We start from the raw sequence: 25394 nt of genomic DNA on the forward strand, positions 1-25394 counted from the left end.
CCTTCTTTTCCATAGAATTTTTTCTTTAAAATGGCTGCTAAGTTTTACTGAATGCCTTTTCAACATCTATTGGTATAACCATATAATTTCTCTGCCTTAAATGTGTTGACATATTGGATTATGTTGATTCCTAAAAATGAACCACTCTTGCATTTCTGCGTAGATTATAGTGGTATACGGTGAACCCCCCTTATCCACTGGGAATACATTCTGAGACTCCCAGTAGATGCCTGAAACTGCAGATAGTATCAAACTCTATGTATACTGTGTGCAGATTTCATTTTCCTTCTTCACAGTTTCACAGAAGATTCATTCTTATAGTTCTTAGTAACCTCAACATACGTTTTTTTTTTTTTAACTTAAATTGAGAACTTTCACCTTTTCACTGAAAGGAAGCACTTTTGGCTTCTGTTTGGTGTATTGAAATTGCCAGCATCATTATTCTTGAGCTTTGGGGCCATCATTCTGTAGAATAAGGATTACTTAAACAGGAGCACTGTTAGATACCAGGACAGTCAGTGTGATAATCTAGAGAGCTAGTAAGTTACTAAGGGGCAGGTAGGGTCTACAGTGTGGATGCCCTGAAGGAGGGGCATGAGGTTTCTAAGTTACTAACAGTCGCTCAAATTTTAAAACTCACAAATTGTTTATTTCTGGAATTTTCCACGTAATATTTTCGGACCATGGTTACTGCAGGTTACTGAAACCACAGAAAGCCAAAGTAAAACAGCAGATAAAGTGGGGGACTACTGTATTATTTCTCATATGTCCTGCACTCTATAGTCTAATGTGAGTTTTTACTTAGAACTTTTATGTTTAATTTTTAAGTGAAATGGTATGTTCTGTGTATGACCTTTATTAGGTATGCTATTGAATAATTCTGGCTTCATAAAATGGATTGGAACATTTCCTGTATTTTTCTATAGTTTAGTATTATTAGAATTGTTTTTAAAATAGATTGATTCTGCTGAGAACTCAGCTGATTCTGATGCCTCTTTGTATAGATTCTTAATTACCTTTATTTTACGCTATTTGGTTCAACTAAAGAATTTATTTTTTGGTCAATTTTGATATATTCTGTTTTACTAGGAAATCATTTTTCTCTTTTGGGTTTTTAAATGAATTGTCATGTGGTTGCATTTATAATTTCTTAGGGATTTTTTTTCCCCGATACTATGGCTGTATTTTTCTTTTCATTCTGAATCTTAGCAGTTTTTTTCTCTCTTTTTTCTTTATTAGACTTTCTGTGTAATTATTTAATAGTCTTTCAAAGAGCCAACATTTGGACTTATGCCTTCCGTAGCTTCATTTTATATTAATTTCAACTAGTATTTCTTAGTTTCATTTTTCTAGCTTATTTTGATGTATAGTATTTTATTTTTCTAGTTTTTTAAATACTGTTTTTTCTTTTGACTTTTAAAAATATTTAGGCTGTAAATTTTAAAACAGTAAGAATATGAATTTTAAAATATTAAAGTCTTTAAGGCCATACATTTACTTCTAAATACAACTTTTATTGGGTCATTTGGGTTTTCTGTTTTTTTTTCTTTGTTCTCCCCCTCAAGACAGAGTCTTGCTCTGTCACCCATCTGGAATGCAGTGTCGCTCACTGCAGCCTCCGCCACCCAGGTTCAAGCAGTTCTGCCTCTGCCTCCTGAGTAGCTGGGATTACAGGTGTGTGCCACCACACCCAGCTAATTTTTGTATTTTTAGTAGAGGCAGAGTTTCACTGTGTTGGCCAGGCTGGTCTCGAACTTCTGACCTCATGATCTGCCTGCCTCGGCCTCCCAAAGTGCTGGGATTACAGGCATGAGCTACCGTTCCTGGCTTGGATTTTTGTTATGAATAATAATCCTCTTTTTTTGTCACAGTGTATAGCTATGTGGATCATAATTTCCTTTGTGATTTCTTCTTTGATCCAAGGGTTATTTATGATTATCTTGTAGTTTATAAGTAGTTATTTTTGTACATTTTTCCCTAGATTGTTTGGATTATATATATGAAATTAAACCTTTTGTTTTACCATGTTTGTGATCAATTATGGTAATGGACAAAGGAAAAAAAAAACTTCTTTGTTAGAAGGTTTACAAAATATCTTTTTATCTTTAAAATTATGTTTATTGATAATACAGCAAATTTCTCTTTTTTAAATTTTCTCCAACTATATTTGTTCATTCTAAAGGGTATACTTAAATAACTCATTTATATTTTTAAAAACAGAATTATTAAAGTTGTTACGATTTTTGCTTTATTACCTCTCATGTTGTTTGGTCTTTGTGTTTGTAACTCTTATATCTTGGTCATAAACTGTGTATTTTATAATTGTATAATCTATTTTCTTTTCTTTTTTTTTTTGGAGACCAAGTCTTGCTCTGTCGCCAGGCTGGAGTGCAGTGGCATGATCTTGGCTCACTGCAACCTCTACCTCCCAGGTTCAAACGATTCTCCTGCTTCAGCCTCCTGAGTAGCTGGGACTACAGGTGCATGCCACCACGCCCAACTAATTTTGGTGTTTTTAGTAGAGATGGGGTTTCACCATGTTGGCCAGGATGGTCTTGATCTCTTGACCTCACGATCTGTCTGCCTTGGCCTCCCAAAGTGCTGGGATTACAGGCGTGAGCCACCACGCCCGGCCTCTCTTTTTTTTTTTTTCATAGGTTGCTTGTTTTCTATGACCAGGTGCTTGAATGTGATCCAGCATCCATACATTTATATCCCTAATGCCTTTTAATATAAGGTTTTTATTATCATGTTCTACTTTTTTATTGTGTTGAAATATGCATAACATAAAATCTACCATTTTAACGTATATAGTTCAGTGTCATTAAATACATACAGTATACAGCAGTCACCACCATCCATTTCCAGAATATTTTCATCCTCACAGATTGAAACTCTGTTCCTTAAGTAATAACTTCTTATTATTCCATGCCCGTTTTACCTGCCAATCTACTTTCTGTCTCTGAATTTGACTACTCTAGGTACCTCATGTAAATGGAATCATTTAATATTTGACCTTTTGTGATTGGGTTGTTTCACTTAGCATAACGTCTTCAAGGTTCATTCATGTTTTTGTGTCAGAACTTCCTTCCTTTTAAAGGCTGAGACAATATTCTGTTGTTTGTATATATATCACATTTCATTTATCCATTTATCTGCCAGTGGGCATTTGGGTTATTCCCACCTTTGGCTTTTGTGAATAATGCTGCTATGAACACAGCCTGATTCCACTTCTTTCGGATAAATGTCCAAAAGTGGAATCGCTGGATCATATGGTAATTCTGTATTTAGTTTTTTGAGGAACTGACATACTGTTTTCCATAGTGGCTTCACCATTTTGCATTTCAGCCAGTAACATACAAGAATTCCATTTTCTCCACATCATTGCCACACTTATTGTTTTATGTTTATTTTTTAAATAATAGGCATTCAAATGAGTGTGATTGTATTTTGTTTTTTTGTTTCTTTTTTTTTTTTTTTTTTGAGACAGAGGACTCACTGTGTTGCCCAAACTAGCCTTGAACTCCTGGCCTCAAGCGATCTTCCTGCCTCAACCTCCTAAGTAGCTGGGATTACAGGTGTAAGCCATTGCACTCAGTGTGGATGTGATCTTAATACCCATTTTTATTTAGTTCTTAATCTATTTTTAAAATAACTTCAAAACATCTGTCAATTAGAAAAAAAATAATCTGTCTCCTCTGCCAGAAGAGCTTTGTGAAATTGAGAGAATTCATAACATCTTGTTTGCTTGGTCCTCTGTTTTTAGAACATTTTGTTTTTGTAGAATATTTTAAGCTCATTTATGTCTGAAATATAACTGACAAAATTCAGTGTCTTATGGTTACATAAATTTGTATCAGTGACTTAATCTGTTTTCTTGTTTGTTAAATGAGGGTCTTTGATGATAACTTCCTAGCATGGAAGTTATCAAAGGATCCCTTCTAGAAGAGGATCCTGACCTTTATTCTATTTTCATGGTGCATGCTACATGCTGAACATACTACATGTAAACATGTTGCATGGTTCTCATGATTACAGAATAAAGGTCAGGATCCCCTTCTAGATCATCTACTTTAACATACTATGTTAAAGGCCAGCAACACAAGCCTACTGATTACCTAAATAAATCTCATAATTTCTTTTCACTGTTCCCTCTTCCTGGAATCTTTCCTCCAATGATTCTCACCTCCCTCTACGCCTTGATGTTGTGGAAGTCTTATTCTAATCCTCAAATAAGATTTCACTCTAAGAAATCTTCCTAGTTCTCTCTAACCTAAATTAGTTTCTGGATTGTTATTCATATAAACGTTTTATTTTTAGTCTTTTTTTAATGTTATACTTTTTATTCGAGAGAGACGTGTCTATAATTTTTGTCCCTAGTCTCTATTCTCCCCACCTTCTGCCATTTAATGAGCTCCTAAGCTCCTGTACTGTTGGGACCATATCTTACTCATATTTTGGTTCTTGTGTCTATGCCAGGGCAAGCAGGTGCTTCATATATTTTAACTGAATTTGAGCAAATAGTGAAAAATGTGTTTTGACCAGTAATCATTTTTGTGTCTTTGGTTTACTATTTTTCATAGGAACTACAATGAGGAACATTTTCAGTAGTTTCATTTTGTACTTTATATCGACTTTTTTAGGACAGATTCACCCCCCCAGCCCAAGATGGAGTTTCGCTCTGTGGCCCAGGCTAGAGTGTAATGGTGCGATCTCGGTTCACTGCAACCTCCGCCTCCTGGGTTCAAATGATTCTCCTGGCTCAGCTTCCCGAGTAGCTGGGATTACAGGCATGTGCCAGCACGCCTGGCAAATTGTGTATTTTTAGTACAGTTGGGGTTTCGCCATGTTGGTCAGGCTGGTCTCGAACTCCTGACCTCAGATGATCCACCCGCCTCAGCCTCCCAAAGTGCTGGGATTACAGGTGTGAGCCACCGCACCTGGGCCTGTCTTTTAAGTCAGCAAGAAAATTATCTACAACAGGATCTTCATTAATGCTACAATTTAGAATATACAAATGTGAAAGGTTTCTAACTTTACCTTGTACATTTTGCATATATCATTAGTCATTGTTGGACACTTCGGCCATGCATAATGTAATTCAGTACTGAATGTGTATTTTAATGTGAGAGTTTTTGACATCAACATTTTTAACTTTTGTCTAATTTATAATCTTAACTTAGAGTTAATGGAAATCGGTGCCTCAATGGCTGTGGTTTTAACCAGCTAATAAGTTGTCTTCATGATCTTTAGCTTCTAAACAATGAATAGTAAATACCATTTTTTGTGAAGATCTGTGTCTGAATTGAAAGGGATCAAACTGTATGGTGAATAAAGCAGTAGAATGCAAATCAGAAGACATAATATTTAACATGATTAGCTAGTGTCAACTCTTGATATCCATAAGTTATATAGTTAAAATTTTTGTTCAACACTTGATTAACATAAATATTTCTCAATTTTCTATCTTTGTTCTACAGAATGGTAGATAACGCGGATCATCTCTGGAAAGGATATTGATCCGCCTCATGTAAAGTATGCTCAGTTCCTTTCCAGTGGTGTAAGTATCAAGTCCTTCTTGATTTTTATCTTCATAGTCATTTTAATAAAGTTAAGATGTCATTATGATTATCATCCAGATTCGACAATGGGTGTTCATAGAGTTGAAAAGTTTTTTTAGGAAATGAATCAAATGGTATACCTGTTTGACATTAAGGTGAATAAGTGTTGTGATATGTGGTGAGAAATGAATCTTTAAATCTATCAGCCTTCCCTCACCATTTCTGTTTTCAGCTTTGAATTTTGACATTAATTTTAAAGTGAATATAAAATTACTTATTATTTTTAACTGCTTAAAGCTTAGAAGCATCCAAGATAGATGGCTAACAGTTCAAGAGAGCTAGTATTGGATTCCTTGTGACAAGCAGACTACTGGAAGCATACACCTTCATGTTGCCTTTTGTGTGAAAACTCCTAGCACCTTAACCATTTTCCTTTACCTGCTGGGGGCATGATAATGTAGTTAAGCCTATTAGCTAATGTGCTAGCCTTTCTTTGGAGTCAGGCAGAAAATATAAATTGAGATAGTGGTATTGTGTTGAGAGTGTTTTTGTGCTAGGATATGAACTATAACCACCAGTTCATATTAAATAGGCCTTTGAATAAAAGTATTCCGGGAATTTCAGATATTAGAGAAGACAGAGTATCTATTAGCTCATTAAGTGCATCTTTAGAGTCTAATGCAGAGTGCCTTTAGCATAAGTATTTTCTAAAATTTGATGGAGTCTCCACTTTGCTTAAATTCCTTCCGTTTTGGTTGACAGTTCTATAATACAATAAGTAGATATTAAGAGAGGTTTTCCTTATTATTTAGGCTTTTCATTATAGTTCCCCCCCCCCCACCCCAGTAGATTCTATAATACAGTGAAAAGTTTCTGGAACAGACCTGGAAGATGTGAACTGTAGCCTGACTTTCTGCTAAGTAGCTATATCCTTGGGAAGGCACTTCACCTCTTTGGGCCTTAGTTTCCCTTCCCAACTTTTTAAAAAAATTTATTTGCTAATAGCTGTTTTTAGTCTATCAGCCTTCTCTTTTACCATTTCTATTTTCAACTTTGAATTTTGACATTAATTTTAAATTGAATATAAAATTACTTATTATTTTTAACTGCTCAAAGCCTAGAAGTTTCTGAGATAGATGGCTAAGCATTCAAGAGAGTTAAGATGTCTAATGGCTATTGAAAACAGTAAGATGTCTAATAGTTACTGAAATGAATGTAAGCATCATGAAGCTGTGAATTTTTGCGTGATTTGTTCCTTGTTGTGTCCTCTGTGCCTCGCATAGGATCTGTTACTTAGTAGGCTTAAATGAATGGTTTTTGTCTAAATGGTCTCCAGTTTTCTCATTCCACACCTAATTTGTATCTCCCTCTATAAATGTGCATGTTTGTACTTGGATTTTTGTTACATATGGTAGAAATAAGATGATCAAAGTATGATTTCATGAATCACAGTGTTAATTGCCATGCAAAGAGAATTTTTTCTTGACTTCACAGTACTTAAAGATGGGGAGAGTAACATGGACAGACTTCACAGGGAATACACTCAATAAATGAGGTACATTAACCACATTGTGAGTGTGTTCCAAAGCTATTAAAGTGTCTTTACTCAATTATGATGAAAGGAGGCCTCTGTGTTCAAGTGAAGGCTAAAAGTGGAAGTGTACCTTTATATGAGCAGTTCTTGGGAGAAGCTGATTTGACCACCATAGCTGAGATCCGAGACCACAAGTAAGGCCCCTCATTGCTAGAAAGTGCTGGCCTGCAAGATGTAAAAGCTTTGAGGTCTTTTGCAGCCTGAGCTCTCCGGTTTTGGAGAAGCCGCTGACAGAGAGTAGCCCTCCCACAGCCTAAGCTCCCAAACTGTCTGTTAGGCTCTTGAGTGTATATGTATTTTGAAGTCCAGTAGTTGTGACAGTAACTCACATATACGGTTTGATAATGAGGTGACATTCCTGAGAGGATGGAGAGTTCACTCTCTGATAAAAATATTGTGATTGACTCTAGAGTGTGTTAAATTATCATGCAGTAAATATCATATATGCAAAACAAAACTAACCTATTTTGCCTAGTCATTCTAGATAATAAAAATAAAGACAGCAGAATTATGCTAAAGAAAAAGCTGTTACTCAATAAAATTTTACTAACTGTTGGTGCTTTACAAGTAAGGTAGTAATGTCCTTTCTACCCATGTTATTTCAAGGTTAATTATTTGTGAATGCTTTAATCTTCTCTGTTCTATGTGTTTGTAGAATTTAGCTTATGAAATTATATTCTGGACCTCATGCCTTATCCAAGAAGGGTTTAGGTACATATTCAAGTCAGGATAAAATATATTGTAGAAAAGTTATTATTATGGTCTTATGGTATGATATTTTCTTAGAATATCAGTTTATGAACTGAGCCATAATTCCTGAATTCAATTGTTCTTTTATGCCTTAAACATTCTCTGTTATTACAGTGTTGAAATTCTTCTCACATCATTTTCAATTATTGTTGGCCTGAGTCTGCATTCAGATTAGTAATTTAAAGTGAAAGATGTTCCTTATCCTGTGAACAATCCTTGTGCAAAAGAAAATTAATTCAATTCTTACATGTTATCTTTTTCTGTTATAAAAGAATTGCTGGTATCATGGACTTAGATGACCTTTGTAGGTCATTTACTGCCATAAATTCGTGATTATGTGCTTAAACTAGGTAAATTATGAGAAATAAAATTTTGAAATGCCAGTGTATATGTCTTTGTTTATATTAGTACACATTGGAACATTATTCTCAATATCCAGGAGAGCTTCTAGTCTCAGCGTTTTCTCAGTAAAATATCGTATCTTCAGTGTCACATGCATGCTTTGATCCTGTTTGTTATGCTCTTAATCATTTTGCTTTGTAGTGATCATATGAATGATCATTCTAGCAATTGTGGATCATTTTGCTTTAGGTTATGTTTGCATTAGGGACCTCTCAGTGCAGGGCACAGACATCTAATTTGAACAAGGTGATACATAAAGGGAAATGTATTCTCTGATGAAACAAAACAGCAAGAAGAGCAGGGATGTATCAGGGGCTTAGGGAGTACTGGAACAAGGCATATGAGCACTGCACAGCTTTCGCCATCGGTCTGTTCTAAGTTTCTTGGTATGTCCGCTTCATCTTCCCATGAACTAGCTGCTTCTGTATAATAAGAAATTTACCAGACTAATATCTTCCTGAAACCGAGCACAGTTATGGTGACTGTTCATCTTTCCCCTCGTCTGACTAGAAAATTGTGGGGAGAGCAAAGTTTGGCTTTCTTGTGCCCCCACCCCACTGGCCAGAAGGTGGAGTATTATGAGTGATAGCCCAAGAACATGTGCTTGAAAACAATGAGGTGTTCTAGGCAGACAAAGTAATAGGTGGCCTATTGTTTCTCCTTTTATGACTTGGAATAAAAGTGGTTCTAATAGTCAGTAAAAGTGGTTCTAATGCTGTGAAATCTTTAGTTTTGACAATTCTAATTCAAGTGTTAGGATGGATACTTTTCAGTAATAAGTGAAATTCATATAACTTACTTTTGTTTTATGCTAATACAGAGTGCTGCTCCATACCAGGAATAGTTTGAAGAACCGTATACAGATAACTAACTGCTCTGATATGAATACTGTAGGAAAATACTGTGATTGGGAATTTTTGTCCATATAATAAAACAGTTATTGAAGTCATCTAAAGTAAGATCACTTTATGAAATACTTTGATAGCATGAAGGCTGAAGATAGCAACAAACAGGTCTACTTCATTTTCAAGGGAAAATAATAATGTTTATGTTTAATTTTTTTCATTACAAAATATTGTGTGGGGAACTTAGGCCATCAAGAAAGAATATAATAATCATGAAAATAGGTCTTTTTAAAATGGTGCCTAGCTTGTTACAAGTGAGTACGGAAGAAATCAGACCGTAACATTTGTAGGTGTAGGGCAGATACTGTGGCCCGTGGGCACAAATGGCCTGCAACATGTTTAGGTCCACAGAATATGTGTGTTTGGTTGTGTTTTATTTTAATGAGCTTGTTTTTAAAACTAGGGAGATTTCATCTAAAGTTCTAGATTTCTGCCTACTTATTTTTAAAATAATTTGAAAGATAAAACAATCAGTAAAATGGAATAGACTATCCAAAGGTAATGCAGATTCATATGGAAATTGTGTATATGATAAAGGCAGCATTTCACATCAGAGGAGAAGACAGATATTCAATAAAAACATACGACATCTAGCTGTCCATTTGGGATGAAATAAAGCCCCAATTTTTTATACTTGTTAAGTCAATAAAAATTCTAGATGGAGCAAAGATTTTAAATGTAGAAAACTATTACTAGGACCCCTAGGTTCATCAGTAATTGGAGTATTTTTATCTAAATGGCTTTAAATGAGACTTAAAGGAGTAGAATAGCCTGTGTCCCAAATCATATGTTTCCAGTTAAGTCCTGCAAGGTATTGTAAAGGAGAATGATGTGTGCTTTTGGAGTCAATAAGATCTAGGCTTAAATCTTTTTCCTAATGTTTACTCAGATTTTTTGTAAGGTATAAAACTACTCTGAGCCTCAGTTTCCTCAACAATCAATCCATCAACATAATAAAATGAAATGAATAAAGAACATCTACCACGAGAGTTGCTGTGAAAATTGGATGAGATTATGTTATGTGTGAAACTCTTACCCAATTCCTGCTTAGAAGTGACTGTTCAATAAAGTTTTCATGTAGAAGGACAAAGAAACAGTGAAACTTTCAATAGCTGTGGGGCACTGGCCCAGAGCAGATGTTTGTTTGAGAAAGATGAAAAAACTTGTTGACATCAATTTCCATCTGCAAACACTTATTGAGAGCCTATGCATGCCATGCATTATATTTGGCACTAGAACAATAAATATCAAAATAAAGAGATCACCACTTCAAAATATCTTGAATGGGAAAGTCAGATCTTATAAGAAAGTAATTCAAGGCCAAGCATGGTGGCTCACACCTGTAATCCCAGTACTTTGGGAAGCTGAGGTGAGCGAATCACCTGAGGTCAGGAGTTTGAGACCAGCCTGACCAACATGTTGAAACCCCATCTCTACTAAAAATACAGAAGTAGCCAGGCTTGGTGGCAGGTGCCTGTAATCTCAGCTACTCAGGAGGTTGAGGCAGGAGAATCACTTGAACCCAGGAGGTGCAGGTCGCAGTGACTCAAGGCCGTGCCACTGCACTCCAGCCTGGGTGACAAGAGCGAAACTCTGTATCCAAAACAACAACAACAACAACAACAGAGGAATTCAAGCAGTGAGAATTTTTACAGTATTTGACTACTCTCTTAATATTGTTATTCACCCTAAGAAAACATTTTCTGATATGCTGCAGTATCTTGTGCTAGTTAAAGGAAACATGTAAAAGTAATTTCCTAAGAAAAATGAATAGCATTGTCTGGCTACAACCACGAAAGATCTATTTCTCAGGGTAGCTATTAAGAGAGAATGCATTACCAGAGATGAAAAACTTAGGAAATTGCTAAGTAGTGAATGAAATGGTGCTTTTTTTTTTTTTAATGTACCTCTCTTTTCCACTGAAATATTTTTGCTGGTTATTAGCATTTGCTTGGACTTAGCTTAGCAAATCATTTGTTTTCACTAAATGAGGTTGTAGAGAATTCCTAGGTCTGTGTAGCTAATAGTTGGTAAATAATATAATACAAACTATTTTTTCAGCAATTTTCCATTAATACTCTAATGTAGAGTAATACACTTGAGATGGGCAAAACACTTCTAAGTTATCACATAACCTGGGTTTAATGCACTCCATGTACCTAATCTGTTGTTTTGGTATTATTTACATAACTAAAATTTTGGTTCTGATATTTACCAAAATTGAGGAAAATGTAAATTGCATGCCATATGAAATTAGGTTTTATGTTACACCTATGTTCACCTACTAACACATTTAGTATCTGTACCAATCCATTTGCCATGGCACAATCATTCTAGCATGGGACATACTTTCCTTTTCAGTAAAGAAGCTTGTGTAGAAATACTGCATCTTCTGAGCATTCTCTAATGATATGTGCTTTGGTAGATACTGTCAATAAAGAGACTTCTTTTTATCTTTTTTTTTTTTTCAGTTTGCTGGAAACCATGTCTCATTATACAGATGAACCCAGATTTACCATAGAGCAGATAGATCTGCTTCAGCGACTTCGGCGTACTGGAATGACTAAACATGAAATTCTCCATGCCTTGGAAACTTTGGACCGTCTTGATCAAGAACATAGTGACAAGTTTGGAAGAAGGTCCAGCTATGGAGGAAGTTCATATGGGAATAGTACCAACAATGTCCCAGCATCTTCTTCTACAGCTACAGCTTCCACACAGACGCAGCATTCGGGAATGTCCCCATCACCTAGCAACAGTTATGATACTTCCCCACAGCCTTGCACTACCAATCAAAATGGGAGGGAGAATAATGAGCGATTATCTACATCCAATGGAAAGATGTCACCAACTCGCTACCATGCAAACAGCATGGGTCAGAGGTCATACAGTTTTGAAGCCTCAGAAGAGGACCTAGATGTAGATGATAAAGTGGAAGAATTAATGAGGTTAGTGACTTTGCTTATTCAGAGTCCCTAGAAACATCTGTATTCTTAGATTGTTTTTAAATAGTATGCTGCATTTCAGCTACTTAGCTATAAGAACTGTAACTTCCTTCTCCCACCTTTGGAGATGAAAGGAAGTTCAAACTTTATGTTTTTAATTTAAATTTTCTCTTCTTTACTTCAGTCCTTTCTCTTTGCTGCTTGATAAGTCTTTTCCATTCTCTGTTTATCAAACACTAATCTTCTCTATGACTCTAATAGCTAATTTCTGACTAACAGACACATTCTAATCCCGAAATCTGTAGTAAGTACTTTTTCTGAGGGATAATTTTATCTTGATACAGAATACATACACTCTTAATTTTTCTCTCCAACATTCTAATCAAGAAAATAATTTGGGGTACCTATTATATAGGTTCTAATTATAGCAATAGATGACACATACACTCACACACACATACACACACATTGTCTTATAAATGTAAGAACTCTTAGAGTTTTAAACACTGAGAAAAGAAATCTACTATTTTTTTTTTTTGAGATGGAGTCTTGCTCTGTATGACCAGGCTGGAGTGCAATGGCGCCATCTCAGCTCACCTCAGTCTCCGCCTCCCAGGTTCAAGCAATTCTCCTGTCTCAGCTTCCTGAGTAGCTGGGATTACAGGCATGCACCACCACGCCCAGCTCTTTTGTATTTTTAGTAGATGCGGGGTTTCTCCATGTTGATCAGGCTGGTCTCGAACCCCTGATCTCAGGTGATCCATGTGCCTCAGCCTCCCAAAGTGCTGGGATTACAGGCGTGAGCCACCGAGCCCAGCCCACAAGAAATCTACTTTCAACAGAGATAATTAGGAAAGGCTTCACACTGGACCCTGGGACACTTTGAGGGTAATACCATGTGTTTTCCATTATTGTGCCTCCAGGATCTGGAACTTTCCCTGGCACATGGTAAGGGCCTAATATGTTTAATGAATGGGTGACCTTGACCTAAATGGTAAAGAATAGCATTTGTTTTTAAAATACAGGAACTTTATTTAAAATTAAGGGAATAGTAAAGAGTAGAAAAGGCAAGGCGTGTCTTCAGTCTGATAAAAATTTCTGACAGGTAAGACAATGTAATAAGAATAATATATCAGGAAACAATGTAGGTTTTGGGAGACTTTGAGTTCCATACTAGTTTATTTACTTTTGTTGGAATTGAGGAGTTTTGTAAAAACTCCTCTAGGAATAGAGATGATAAAGGTATTGTTTTCAGTAGATTTCCACTACCATAGAAGGGAAAGAGCCTGCAAATAAATTAGTTACAGTAGATAATGAAAGAAACTGTAGCAGGAATTTGTCAGAAATAAAAATAGTACCTATAAGTATCATTATAATTCTTCCTAAAGATTTTTAGACTTCAAGATGGAATAGTAGTGACACATAATATTGCCACTTGGAAGATCTGTCCAATAGTACCACAATGTTGAAATATCCTTCAAACTGTCCTGAATTTATTTTTAGGTAGATGTTTATTATATGAAATTCTGTGCTAAATCAACTATTTTATCTGGATTCCAGATACAGTATAAATAAAGTATAATATTAATACCTGTAATGAATAATATGATACAGCAGTTACAGTTACAAGTAATTGTTTTGTTTTGTTTTGTTTTTTTGAGACGGAGTCTTGCTCTGTCACCCAGGCTGAAGAGCAGTGGTGTGATCTCGGCTCATTGCAACCTCCACCTCCTGGGCTGAAGTGATTCTCCTGCTTTAGCCTCCCGAGTAGCTGGGACTGCAGGCATGTGCCACCACGCTCAGCTAATTTTTTTATAAGTTAAAAATAAAAGAGATCAGTTTGAGTTTGAATTCTTTTTCATGTGTTAAAGTAGGTGACCAAAGTTCAGGTGTTGCTTTTGAATTTAATGTTGTTATGATTAAGAGGGAGAACCATTTGGGCAAATAAAAGTTACTTCACTCATTGAAACATAACAAGATTAGCTTTTAATTATTCTGAGTAGAGAGGATATCAAAAATTTAAAAAGGATGCCAACCTGGTTTTTTCGGTGGTGTTGCTGTTCATCAGTTTTGATAAGCTTTTGACATAACAGTTAATTCTTAAACGTGTATAAGACTAACAAGAAGTATGGGAAAGCTCGTTAGTAAAAGTCTCTAGAAGATTGTCTGGAAAAATAAAGGTCTAAAAACTTGACTTTTAACTCATAGGTTGGCATGATGTTTTAATTCAAATATATGCTCAAACTAAGCGAAACCCTATTTAGCAATGACTGGGATTTGTAGTTAAATCCTGTAATTATACCCATTCCAGTTTCACTGTGAAATATATACAGGTTTATACTTTGTTATCAGTATTTATGTACTACCACTTGTCGCATAATCAGGACACTTGATCTTTCTCCATTTCTCTGCTTCTTTATTAGAACTGCTCCTTTGGGTTCTCCTGATCATCTTGGGGTCTCAGTGGTCCTTCTAGATCTCTCTGGTTCTCTGCCATTGCACCCTCACCCACTGCTGCACTCCTGCTTTCCTCCATTGTGTCCCTCTCTTAGGCTTCTCAGGTTGTAGATAATAACAATCCTTGGGCCGGGCGCGGTGGCTCAAGCCTGTAATCCCAGCACTTTGGGAGGCCGAGACGGGCGGATCACGAGGTCAGGAGATCGAGACCATCCTGGCTAACACGGTGAAACCCCGTCTCTACTAAAAAATACAAAAAACTAGCCGGGCGAGATGGCGGTGCCTGTGGTCCCAGCTACTCGGGAGGCTGAGGCAGGAGAATGGCGTAAACCCGGGAGGCGGAGCTTGCAGTGAGCTGAGATCCGGCCACTGCACTCCAGCCCGGGCAACAGAGCCAGACTCCGTCTCAAAAAAAAAAAAAAAAAAAAAAACAACCTTGGATCAGTGGGAAAGTTTATTGGATGACATTGTCACTTATTAAAATCATCATGTGAGGTTGATCAGAGAAACTGAGATTCACAAAAATTAAATACTTTGCTCAAGAGAACTTCAATATTAAGTGGCAGAGCCTAAATTATGTCTTTATTATCAATATGTCACTGGTGTACATTGCCTCTCCAAATAAATTTTTCTTTTTTTCTTTTTTTTTTTTTTGAGACGGAGTCTCGCTCTGTCGCCCAGGCTGGAGTGGTGCAGTGGCGCGATCTTGGCTCACTGCAAGCTCCGCCTCCCGGGTTCACACCATTCTCCTGCCTCAGCCTCCAGAGTAGCTGGGACTACAGGCGCCCGCCACCTCGCCCGGCTAATTTTTTGTAATTTTAGTAGAGACAGGGTTTCACTGTGTTAGCCAGGATGGTCTCGACCTCCTGACCTCGTGATCCGCCCGCCTCGGGTCTGTAGATTTTAATAAGATTTTAGAAAAAGTAGTTAATTAACATGAGACAAAGTATGAATTGCCTTAATGGGCTTCGCATCCCCCTCCCCCATGATATTTGCTGCTTCAAAACAATCACTTAACATGTGAATTTTTATCTAGTGGAACGTTAGAGAAATATTTTGAGCAGTGGATCTTTCTGAGTATTCTGTGCTCTTTTAGGAATATACTGCCCTTGCTGATCACTAGATGCTATGGTGATATTATAGCCTGCTGGAAGCGGAGGTCTCTGGTGGGGGAGCTTGGGTATCTGAATGCTTTCCTGTCTCCTTTTCTACCTGTGTGTTTCACCTCTTGCTTGTTCACATTCCTCAACTCAAACATAAGACGTAGTTTTAAAAATCTTATAATTCATTCACTTTACAAATTTCGCTCCTAAAAATTTCAAGATACATAATGGAGATTTTTTTTTTTTTGAGATAAAGTCTCACTCTGTCAACCAGGCTGGAGTGCAGTGGTGCAATCTGGGCTCACTGCAACTTCCACCTCCCAGGTTCAAGTGATTCTCATGTCTCAGGCTCCCTAGTAGCTGGGATTACAGTGTGCACCACCACCCCCAGCTAATTTTTGTATTTTTAGTACGGACGGGATTTCACCATGTTGACCAGGCTGGTCTCGAACTCCTGGCCTCAAGTGAACCGCCCACCTCGGCCTCCCAAAGGGCTGGGATTACAGGCATGAGCCACTGTGCCCAGCCCATAATGGAGATTTTTTTGTATAACTTCATCAAGTTATAATTGTACACCATATCAACTCATTAAGAAACAGTAAGAAAGTAGCTTTCACTTTTTTCATTTTTGAGTTAGGGTTAAAAAAATAAAGGTAAACTAGGATATGAATTTAACAGATTGTTGAATATAACATTTTAGGAAGGACTTTAAAGCCAGAAATAAAGAACTATTTTACATATTAATGTTTAAAAATGCATCTATTAATATACAAATATATGTGTAGGGGTATGTATTTATACACATCTGCTAATATAGTGTATAGATACTAGTGTGTGTTTTATGTACATATGATGTTATAATTTAAATGAAGCTTATCAGAATTTAATAATGCCATACATTAAATATATTATTCTTAACCACCCATGTACTAAATTTTATGATGTATTTTGTATAAAACTGAGGCTTTATTCTAAGTTGGTTATCTATAGGCTAAGTATTTTACTTGCATATGTAGGATGTGCATGTTCTGTAGATAAGACAAAATGGTCATGATATCCAGTTACTATGTTATTGATACATATATAGTAACTTTTATTTTTGAGTGATTTTTTAAAATTTAAAGTTATACTTTGTCTCCATGGGTAAAAATGTATGGGGATAGGTTTTAGTCAAATGTGAAAGAAATTTGTACATCATTGTATTTTTCCAAGCGTGAAATAGTCTGTCTTGGCAGGTGTTGCTTCATCTCTGGAAGTCTTTCAGATAGATGATTACCTTTCAGAGATCCTAAAAAATGTGCAGTGTATATTAACTATGGAAATATGGAAGATCTTAAAGCATATCATTTTTAAAACAGGTGATCTTTATTATTCTTTGTTCTAGAAAAGGAAGCAATGTCATTTTGAACTACTATAAATAATTCTTTTCCTTTCTGATTTGGTAAGCTTAAATCTATTTGAGAATAAAAATTTAAAGCTGTTTTATAAATTATCTAGATCGAGCTTTCCATTTTACAACCTTTTATCTCCAACTACAGAACTGTTCATTCATTGAACAAATTAAGCTCTATTATATGCAAACCCCATAAATGAATAAGGCACAATCTTTGTGCTAAAGGACTAAGGACTTTACAGCGCAGTAGGAGAGATAAGACAAGATTAGAAACAACTATAATACAGAACAGCATGTAATATATTAGCATGTGAGTAGTAGTATTGAAATGTTAAAGTTAGCCATTGCAGGAAGACACCTTTTTTAGCTGTGAAGATCAGGGAGAACTTCTTTGAATAGATGACAGTTAAATTGGGGATTCCACAAAGAGGCATTACTGATGAATTCATCCAGATATTAAGAAAGGTCTGTAAGTAACAGTGAAAGTTTAGCAAGTTATAAAAATAATGGCAATGGAGGGTGGGAAGGAAGAATTTCATCCTGGTGTGGAAATCACTAGATGAATCTAGCATGGCAATGATTTCAAAAGGGCAGTAGGAGGCAGTGACATGGACTTGAACTGGTTAGCTACAAATCAGGTGGGTATCTTATCTTGAAGTAAGTAAGCTGTGGAGTGAAAGACAAGATCAGCCTGCTCTTCACTTTAATTCCATAAGACTTGAGGCATAGAAATCTTGAAGAGTATGAGATTTTATAAGAGAGGAAGGAGGGGATTTATTCTTTTTAAGGAGGATGTAAAATTGCAGATGAAGAGAGGAAGTGAGGGGTGGGAGAAGATAAGATAATTAGATTTAGAGTAAATGAAGTTTTTACACTAACAGAGTGGTGATTTCTTAGATTACAATGAGGACAATAGGAGTAGCAGGTCCTTGAAGAAGGCTGAATGAGGAGAGAATGAGGGAAGGGGGTGATGTCAAAGTTTGAACAACAAAGCTAACCCACTAGAATGGAACTTTTAAAAATATTTAAGAGAATTGGACACAATGAAAATAGAATGTGTTTAGTATTTTGAAAATACCTAGTGAAACCAACTAAATGACACATCACTGCTTGTGTATAGAATTCTTTTAATGCTACCTTAAAGTACCTGGTACAGATGTTTACTTCGGTCTTACATGATTACAGCAGATCATTTGTTTCTTCTTTTCTTGGGAATCTTTCTGAAATTTTATAAAATAATAGTCAATGTTCAGTATTTTTACAATTTCAAAAAAAAATTTGCAATTAATTTTTGATTCTATGTATTACAGACATATGTATACACACAATATTTAATTTCATTGCTAGGAGACAAATCTTTAAAAGCCTTGTGAAGGGAGTATTGATGCTTTTTTGTTGTTGTTGTTGTTAGATGGAGTCTCACTTTGTTGCCCAGTGGCGCAATCTTGGCTCACTGCAGCATCCACCTCCTGGTTTCAAGCAATTCTCATGTCTCAGACTCCCAAGTAACTGGGATTACAGGAGTGAGCCACTGTACCTGGCCAATGCGTTTATTTTATCAGATGATACAGCCAGGGCCCAGCTTTGTTAAATGTCTTGCCCATGCACACCCTTATCTTTTAAGTCTTTTCTTTTGCTTTTTGAAAAAGCTCTCTGGTGAAGCAGTAAAGAGTTTTTTCTTTTTTTTTTTTTTTTTTGAGATGGAGTCTCGCTCTGTCACCGAGGTTGGAGTGCAGTGGCACGTTTTTGGCTCACTACAACCTCCGCCTCTGGGGTTCAAGCAGTTCTCCTGCCTCAGCCTCCTGAGTAGCTAGTATTACAGGTGAATGCTACCACACCTAACTATTTGTTAAATATTTTTGGTAGAGGCGAGGTCTCACCATGTTGACCAGGCTGATCTTGAACTCCTGACCTCAAGTGATCTGCCTGCCTCAGCCTCCCAAAGTCCTGGGATTACAGGCATGACCCACTGTGTCTGTTTATTTCTATGTTTTTAAACATTATTGATACTTAGAAACTTGTTAAATATCTAAAAATGAGAATTGCTACTGTTTGACAGATTTTTGGGATTCCTTCTGTCTTGTGCAGTCCTTAATAATATCATGCTGCAAGGCTGTGAATAATTTACAAACTGGATATTTCCTATTTCAATAATTGAGTGTTATCTCTTCTGTATGATTTAGTGTCTAGATGAATTTGATTTGAAATAAATTGATTTAAATATCAATGTAAATTAGTCAAAAAACCTATTTAATTCTTTCCCCCACAAAAGTACATTTTTTTATTTAACCCGAACAAATATTCTTTTAAATTCAGCTTCATTTTCCTAAGAAATCATTCTATATATAGAAATGCAATACTTCATTTAAAAATTTTCAGATTAATTTTATAGTTGTATTAGAAACCAAATGATTTGTTTTGTTTATATAAGCCAATTGAAATAGCGCTGAAGTTATCTCTTGCACACTGATTATCGATGCACATTTGAAAGCTTTTGTTCTATATTACCTGCACCTGCGTTTTAGTCAGCAGTTATTTTGTTTGACTTTAAAATGTATTTATTTGTACCTTTTTCTTTTTCGTATACACAATTTTTAAATAAAATATGAATACATATTTTTCAAAGAAATATTTCAGACTGGGCACGGTGGCTCACGCCTGTAATCCCAGCACTTTGGGAGGCTGAGATGGGTGGATCATGAGGTCAGAAGATCGAGACCATCCTGGCTAACACAGTGAAACCCCATCTCTACTAAAAAAAAAAAAAAAAAAAAAAAAATTAGCCTGGTGTAATGGCGGACACCTGTAGTCACAGTGAGTTGGGAGGCTGAGGCAGGAGGATGGCGTGAACCCGGGAGGCGGAGCTTGCAGTGAGCTGAGATTGCGCCACTGCACTCCAGCCTGGGCGACTGAGCGAGATTGTCTCCAAAAAAAAAAAAAGAAATATTTCAAATATAGACAGGCAGTTTGGGAAGAATCTAACCAGAATCTAGATCAGTATGAGAAAATTTAAATACTGCATTAGGCAGCTGATTATTTTTTTCCTTTAAGAATATTTTTGGTTAGGATTTCCAACTGATAAATCAGCAGTATACTATAGAGCTACAGATTGGAAACTCACCACTATCACCTCTCTGTTTTTTTCCAGAATTCCCCAAAGGGAGCATGGTCTTACAACAGAGTCCTTACAACAGAGCATGTAACAACTACTCATCAGGGAGCTAAAATCCCTCATCCAAGTTAAATCACAATTCACTGTTTTTGGATAGGATACTTAAGTTCCTCCAAATAGTCTACAGAGAAATGTGAACCCCTAAAAAGAGTTTGTGGTTCTTTCACAAAACAATTACTAAGGTTTTGTGATCCTTTGTCTCAGATCAGGGGTCAGCAAACTTCTTCTCTAAAGGACTAGAGAGTAAAAATTTTAGACTTTGTGGCCAAGAGGCAAATTTAAGGATATAATGAAGAGACATAGGCTGGGCGCGATTGCTCACGCCTGTATTACCAGCACTTTGGGAGGCCAACGCAGGAAGATCACTTGAGGTTAGGAATTCAAGACCAACCTGGCCAGCCAACATGGTGAAACCCTGACTCTACTAAAAATACAAAAATTAGCCAGGTGTGGTGCTGCATGTCTGTAACCCCAGCTACTCAGGAGGCTGAAGCAGGAGAACTGCTTGCGCCCGGGAGGTGGAGGTTGCAGTGAGCTGAGATCGAGCCACTGCACTGCAGCCTGGGCAACAGAGTGAGACTCCGTCTCAATTAAAAAAAAAAAGAAAAAAAAAAGGGTATCATGTAGAGCCATATGCAAGACAGAAAACAAACAGCCACAAATTTTTATTGACAAAAGTCAACACCGAATAATAATAATTGGATAGAGTTTTTAAAAATATCGGCCTACTAGTCAGAAGAATGAAATTGTAGGAGGAGGGATAGTATTTTGCTTAGTTTGTGTTTATCGTTTGCATTTTCTGTCATCAAATCAATTGCAAATGTCCATCTCTGAAAATGATCCTTAGCTCATAGATTGTGTAAAAGTAGATGGCAGGCTAGAATTAGCCCATAGGCCATAATTTGCTGACCCTGTGTTAGATAAGAAGTTACCTCTATTCTGTGTTACTTTTGAGCTTGAACAGAAACCACTGCTCTATTTATGTAACCCTTTTGAAGATAAAGCATTGAAAGAGAGATTGGTCAGTTTTAAGGTTTTAACTATAATTTTTGTTTATTCTTGTTCTGGTGAAACAACAGAAGTCTTGCCACTCATTGTCATTTTTGTGAATGTCTAGTCTTTTGAGAATTTGTTGAGTCTTTAAGTAAAAATTTGGAACAGGCATTTTAGTGGAGGAAAAATGAGGTCTATATATAATGTATTCCCAAGGACACAGAATATTGTGTAGTTTTAAGTATTCTTATATATAATACAAAATGAATAAATGCCTTTTTAATACTAAAACTTTATATTCAACCGATCCCACTTTTGTTGTTTATACAGGAAAAGAAGTTAAAGGGCAAGCCTTTCTTCAAATGGCTAACATTTTTACAGTTGTGGGAACGATGATTTCTTTTTCCTTAATCATTTTAAAGGTTTTTAAATGAACATTGTTCCTGCAGTTGTGTAGTTAACATGCAAGCCCACAGTCTGCTCACAACTGAATTTGTTGTTGTTGCTCTTTATTTTTCTAGGATTTCTGTCTCTGTAAGATACATTCATTCCCCAGTAATGAAACTTTGTATATACCATATGACAGCCTTGTTCCTAATATGAATTATAAAGAGCATGCGATTAACCATCCTCTGGTATGAGACTTATATCTGTTATGGTCTTCACTAAAGCATCTGTCTGATGGTGTGATGTTTTAGGACTTGAATATTTGTTGTTTCTTGGTTCATTGTAATTTCATATTTTCACACAAGTTTGGTCTGTTTACCCTTTATTTTTGTGTCCTTTCTGTGTTCTCCTCACCTCTCTGCTTCACCTTTCTTTTAGCAAAGATGAGGATTTCTACCTTCAACATACATTGTTGGTCTTGTCTTCTGTTTTTGTTAGGAGGGACAGCAGTGTGATAAAAGAGGAAATCAAAGCCTTTCTTGCCAATCGGAGGATTTCCCAAGCAGTTGTTGCACAGGTAACAGGTAAGAGCTGAAGAGCCCTTTATTCTGGAATCATGTCTAGTCTCTGCCTTCAGGTGCAGATGTTGGAATAATGCTTGCATTTCTGCATTGCAGTGCAGATCTGTCAACTTAGGCATAATTATGGATGCCTGTGATTTAAAACCCATTATCTCCAATATCACTGAACTTCTCTAGTGATTTTTTTTGACTTGTGCTAGTAAACTTTATAGCATTTGTAATAAGCACAAAATTCCCTGTTTTGTGGCTAAAAAAGGTTCCTATAGTTTGCTTTTGATTGTAACAGAGCATATGACACATGCACGTCCAACTGCTTTCTATACTATATATTTTTAAAAGCTTTGTAGTCCTCCAAATGTAACTCCTGATTATACCAGTTAAAAAATGATTCATGAGGGTAAAGAAAGTTGTTTTTTAAACCACTTTTGCATATGTAAAAGCATTCCTTGAAACATTACTGAGAAGAGTTACCATTGTCTTCTCCTTGTTCTTTATATCCCATCCCATTCTCCACCCCCACCCAAGCCCCATCCTTAGTATGTGGTGTATTGTGTCATTCTCTATTCAGATTGCATTTTTTAATGAAGTTCTTAAATTTGGGGGCAGATGTCTTTTGTTTGTTAATGTGTGAACTTCCTTTCTTAGATCTCAGTGATTTATAAGACCCTTAAAAAATTAACTGGGCCTTAGTCATTAGAAGAACCGGACACTCTTTCAAGTACATTTTGTAGTTGCAACGTTGTTATACTTTGTATATTGATAGATATAAAAATTAATTCTCCCCTCCTTTTATTAACATTCTACTAGCTGGCTATGTGAATTTGGGCTTTTTAACCTCTGTGCCTCCGTTTTCTTCCTTCTACAATGAAATACTTGGATCTGATCTTCAACAATAACTTATGATTTAAAAATATTGTTTCTGTTCTCTAGACCATGATACATATTGGAACTAATTTACCTAAAAGGTTGTTACTGGCCATTAATTTGGTTAAAAATGAAACTCCAGAGTTTAGAAGTCTTACATTTCATCCCAAGTATCTAAGGTCAGCCAATCTTTTATAGTGTGTGTGTGTTTAATATATTACACTAGTAATATATTTTTATAAACAACACTTCTGTTTATGGTAAAATACTTTAATTAAAGGTGTCCTTCGGTGTAGAAGTCTTATACCAAAGGATAGTGTGTTAGTTTAGTTGTTGTAGTATTTGCGTGTTTTTCTATAGAATATTTAAAATATGTTGTTAACCCTTACCTTCAAGGACCAAGTTATGGTGCTTAATGCAATGTAAGGACAAGTCAAGCAGGTTTTAGTGAAACTCACTGATCTGGACTTTGAAAAGATGAAATGTTGTCTTTCAGTACGTACATTTCAGCCTCCATTACTAGAAGCAATAGTATCTTCCAGTTTGCCAGCCTAAAACTAAAAAGACAAAATTTTAGTGTTACAGAATAGCATTGCAATGTTGATTTTTTTTTTTTCAGGTAGAAGCATTTCTTAGTGTATTGAATTCCCTGAATCTTGAATCATTTAGGACTTTTAAAATAGTAGCTTTGAAACCCATCCAACCTTAGTTAATACAAATCATAGTAACATACCTTTAAAAAGCATTTCTTGAACATATCTAAAGGCATTGGATAAACCATAATGGGTTAAACATGATGCATTAAATATAGTATTGCTTTTTTGGAAAGGGAAACTGAAAGATATGTTTTCCCATCTTGCTATTCAAAATATAGTACATGGAACAGCGTTTTTGGCATCACCTGGGAGCTTGTTAGAATTGTAGAAATACTGAATACTGCTCTAAATGTGCTGAAACATAATTTACATTTTAACCACAAGCCCAGGTGATTTCAGTTTGAGAAATGCTATTCTAGGAGACTGGTAAACTTTACTGACTTTAACTTCAGTGGATTGGCATTGTTTAACATTACCTCACTCAGTAATGGTCATCATGATACCATCCCCTGTTTTTATTTTTGTTTTTGTTTGTTTGTTTGTTTTTTGGTTTTGTTTGAGACAGGGTCTTGCTCTGTTCCCGAGGCTGGAGTGCAGTGGCCGGTGATCATGGCTCACTGCAGCATCCACCTCCTAGGCTCCAGTGATCTTCCCATATCAGCCTCCTGAGTAGCTGGTACTAGAGTTGTGCATCACCACACCTGGCTAATTTTTATTTTTCATTTTTTTTTTTTTTTTTTGAGATGGAGTCTTGCTCTGTTGCCCAGGCTAGAGTGCAGTGGTGTGATCTCAGCTCACTGCAACCTCCTCCTCCTAGGTTCAAGCGATTCTCCTGCCTCAGCCTCCCAAGTACCTGGGATTACAGGCGCCCACTACCCGCTACCATGCCTGGCTATTTTTTGTGTTTTTAGTGTAGGTAGGGTTTCACCATATTGGCCAGGCTGGTGTCGAACTCCTGAGCTCAGGTGATCCACCCACTTCGGCCTACCAAAGTGCTGCGATTACAGACATGAGCCACCGTGCCCAGCCTATTTTTTACTTTCTGTAGAGATGAGATTTCACCATGTTGCTCAGGCTGGTCTTGATCTCCTGGGATTACAGGCGTGAGCCACCACACCCGACCATCATCTTCTGTTTTTGCAAGCAAGAACTGAAAATACAGTTACATATTTATTATCTATTGTACCACATTAACCTTTCTTTTGCTGCCATAACTATGGGATTTGGTAGTGTTACAAACTTATTTCCCGCTTTCAGCCTCACCCCAACTTGTTCTTCCTCCTCTTCATTTCTACTCCAAAAGCTTGGGTTCCTCTTCCCTTGATCAGATATCTTTTGGTGATTCTCCATTGTCTAAAAAATGAAATTTCTTGTAATCTGACTCCAGCCTTCTCTTTTGTTGCCATCCTCTATTCAGTATGCCCCCAGCTGAATTTCACTATTTGCCATTCCCAGAATTCTGCTCAGTTGGATGCTTCCGAAGTTTTGGTTGTGCCAAAGATATCTTTCACCTCCTCATCCCAGCCTTATGAATTTCTGTTTATCAAGATTATCTCAGTTGTTACCCTCATTTTAACTTCTTGACCAATTTAGTCCTTGCAGACCTCTCTTTTTTTCTGAAATGAATTACACTTAGTTCATCACCCTGAGGTTTAGTACTCATTTTAGTTATGCATTTTAGAGCAGTGTTC

At 36.4% G+C, this 25394-nt stretch overlaps 1 protein-coding gene and 1 long non-coding RNA gene across 23 annotated transcripts in view; one reads left to right on the forward strand and one right to left on the reverse strand.

The window, feature by feature from the left end:
* Positions 1–25394, forward strand: part of HMBOX1 (homeobox containing 1) — a 182537-nt gene that overhangs the window by 65537 nt on the left and 91606 nt on the right. For all 22 annotated transcript variants that reach the window (XM_033229672.1, XM_033229706.1, XM_033229637.1 and 19 more), the window contains exons 2-4: positions 5481–5560; positions 11684–12160; positions 22161–22246. In XM_033229672.1, the coding sequence (XP_033085563.1) occupies positions 5538–5560; positions 11684–12160; positions 22161–22246 (586 nt within the window). In that variant the 5' untranslated portion in view covers positions 5481–5537. The remainder of the gene's footprint in view (positions 1–5480; positions 5561–11683; positions 12161–22160; positions 22247–25394) is intronic.
* Positions 1–25394, reverse strand: part of LOC117094368 — a 165388-nt gene that overhangs the window by 60240 nt on the left and 79754 nt on the right. Inside the window, exon 2 of the long non-coding RNA XR_004441524.1 lies at positions 23611–23664. This is a non-coding gene — a long non-coding RNA (uncharacterized LOC117094368). The remainder of the gene's footprint in view (positions 1–23610; positions 23665–25394) is intronic.

Source organism: Trachypithecus francoisi, unplaced genomic scaffold (genome assembly GCF_009764315.1).
Source record: "Trachypithecus francoisi isolate TF-2019V2 unplaced genomic scaffold, Tfra_2.0 Contig01440, whole genome shotgun sequence".
In the NCBI taxonomy this organism is placed as follows: Eukaryota; Metazoa; Chordata; class Mammalia; order Primates; family Cercopithecidae; genus Trachypithecus; species Trachypithecus francoisi.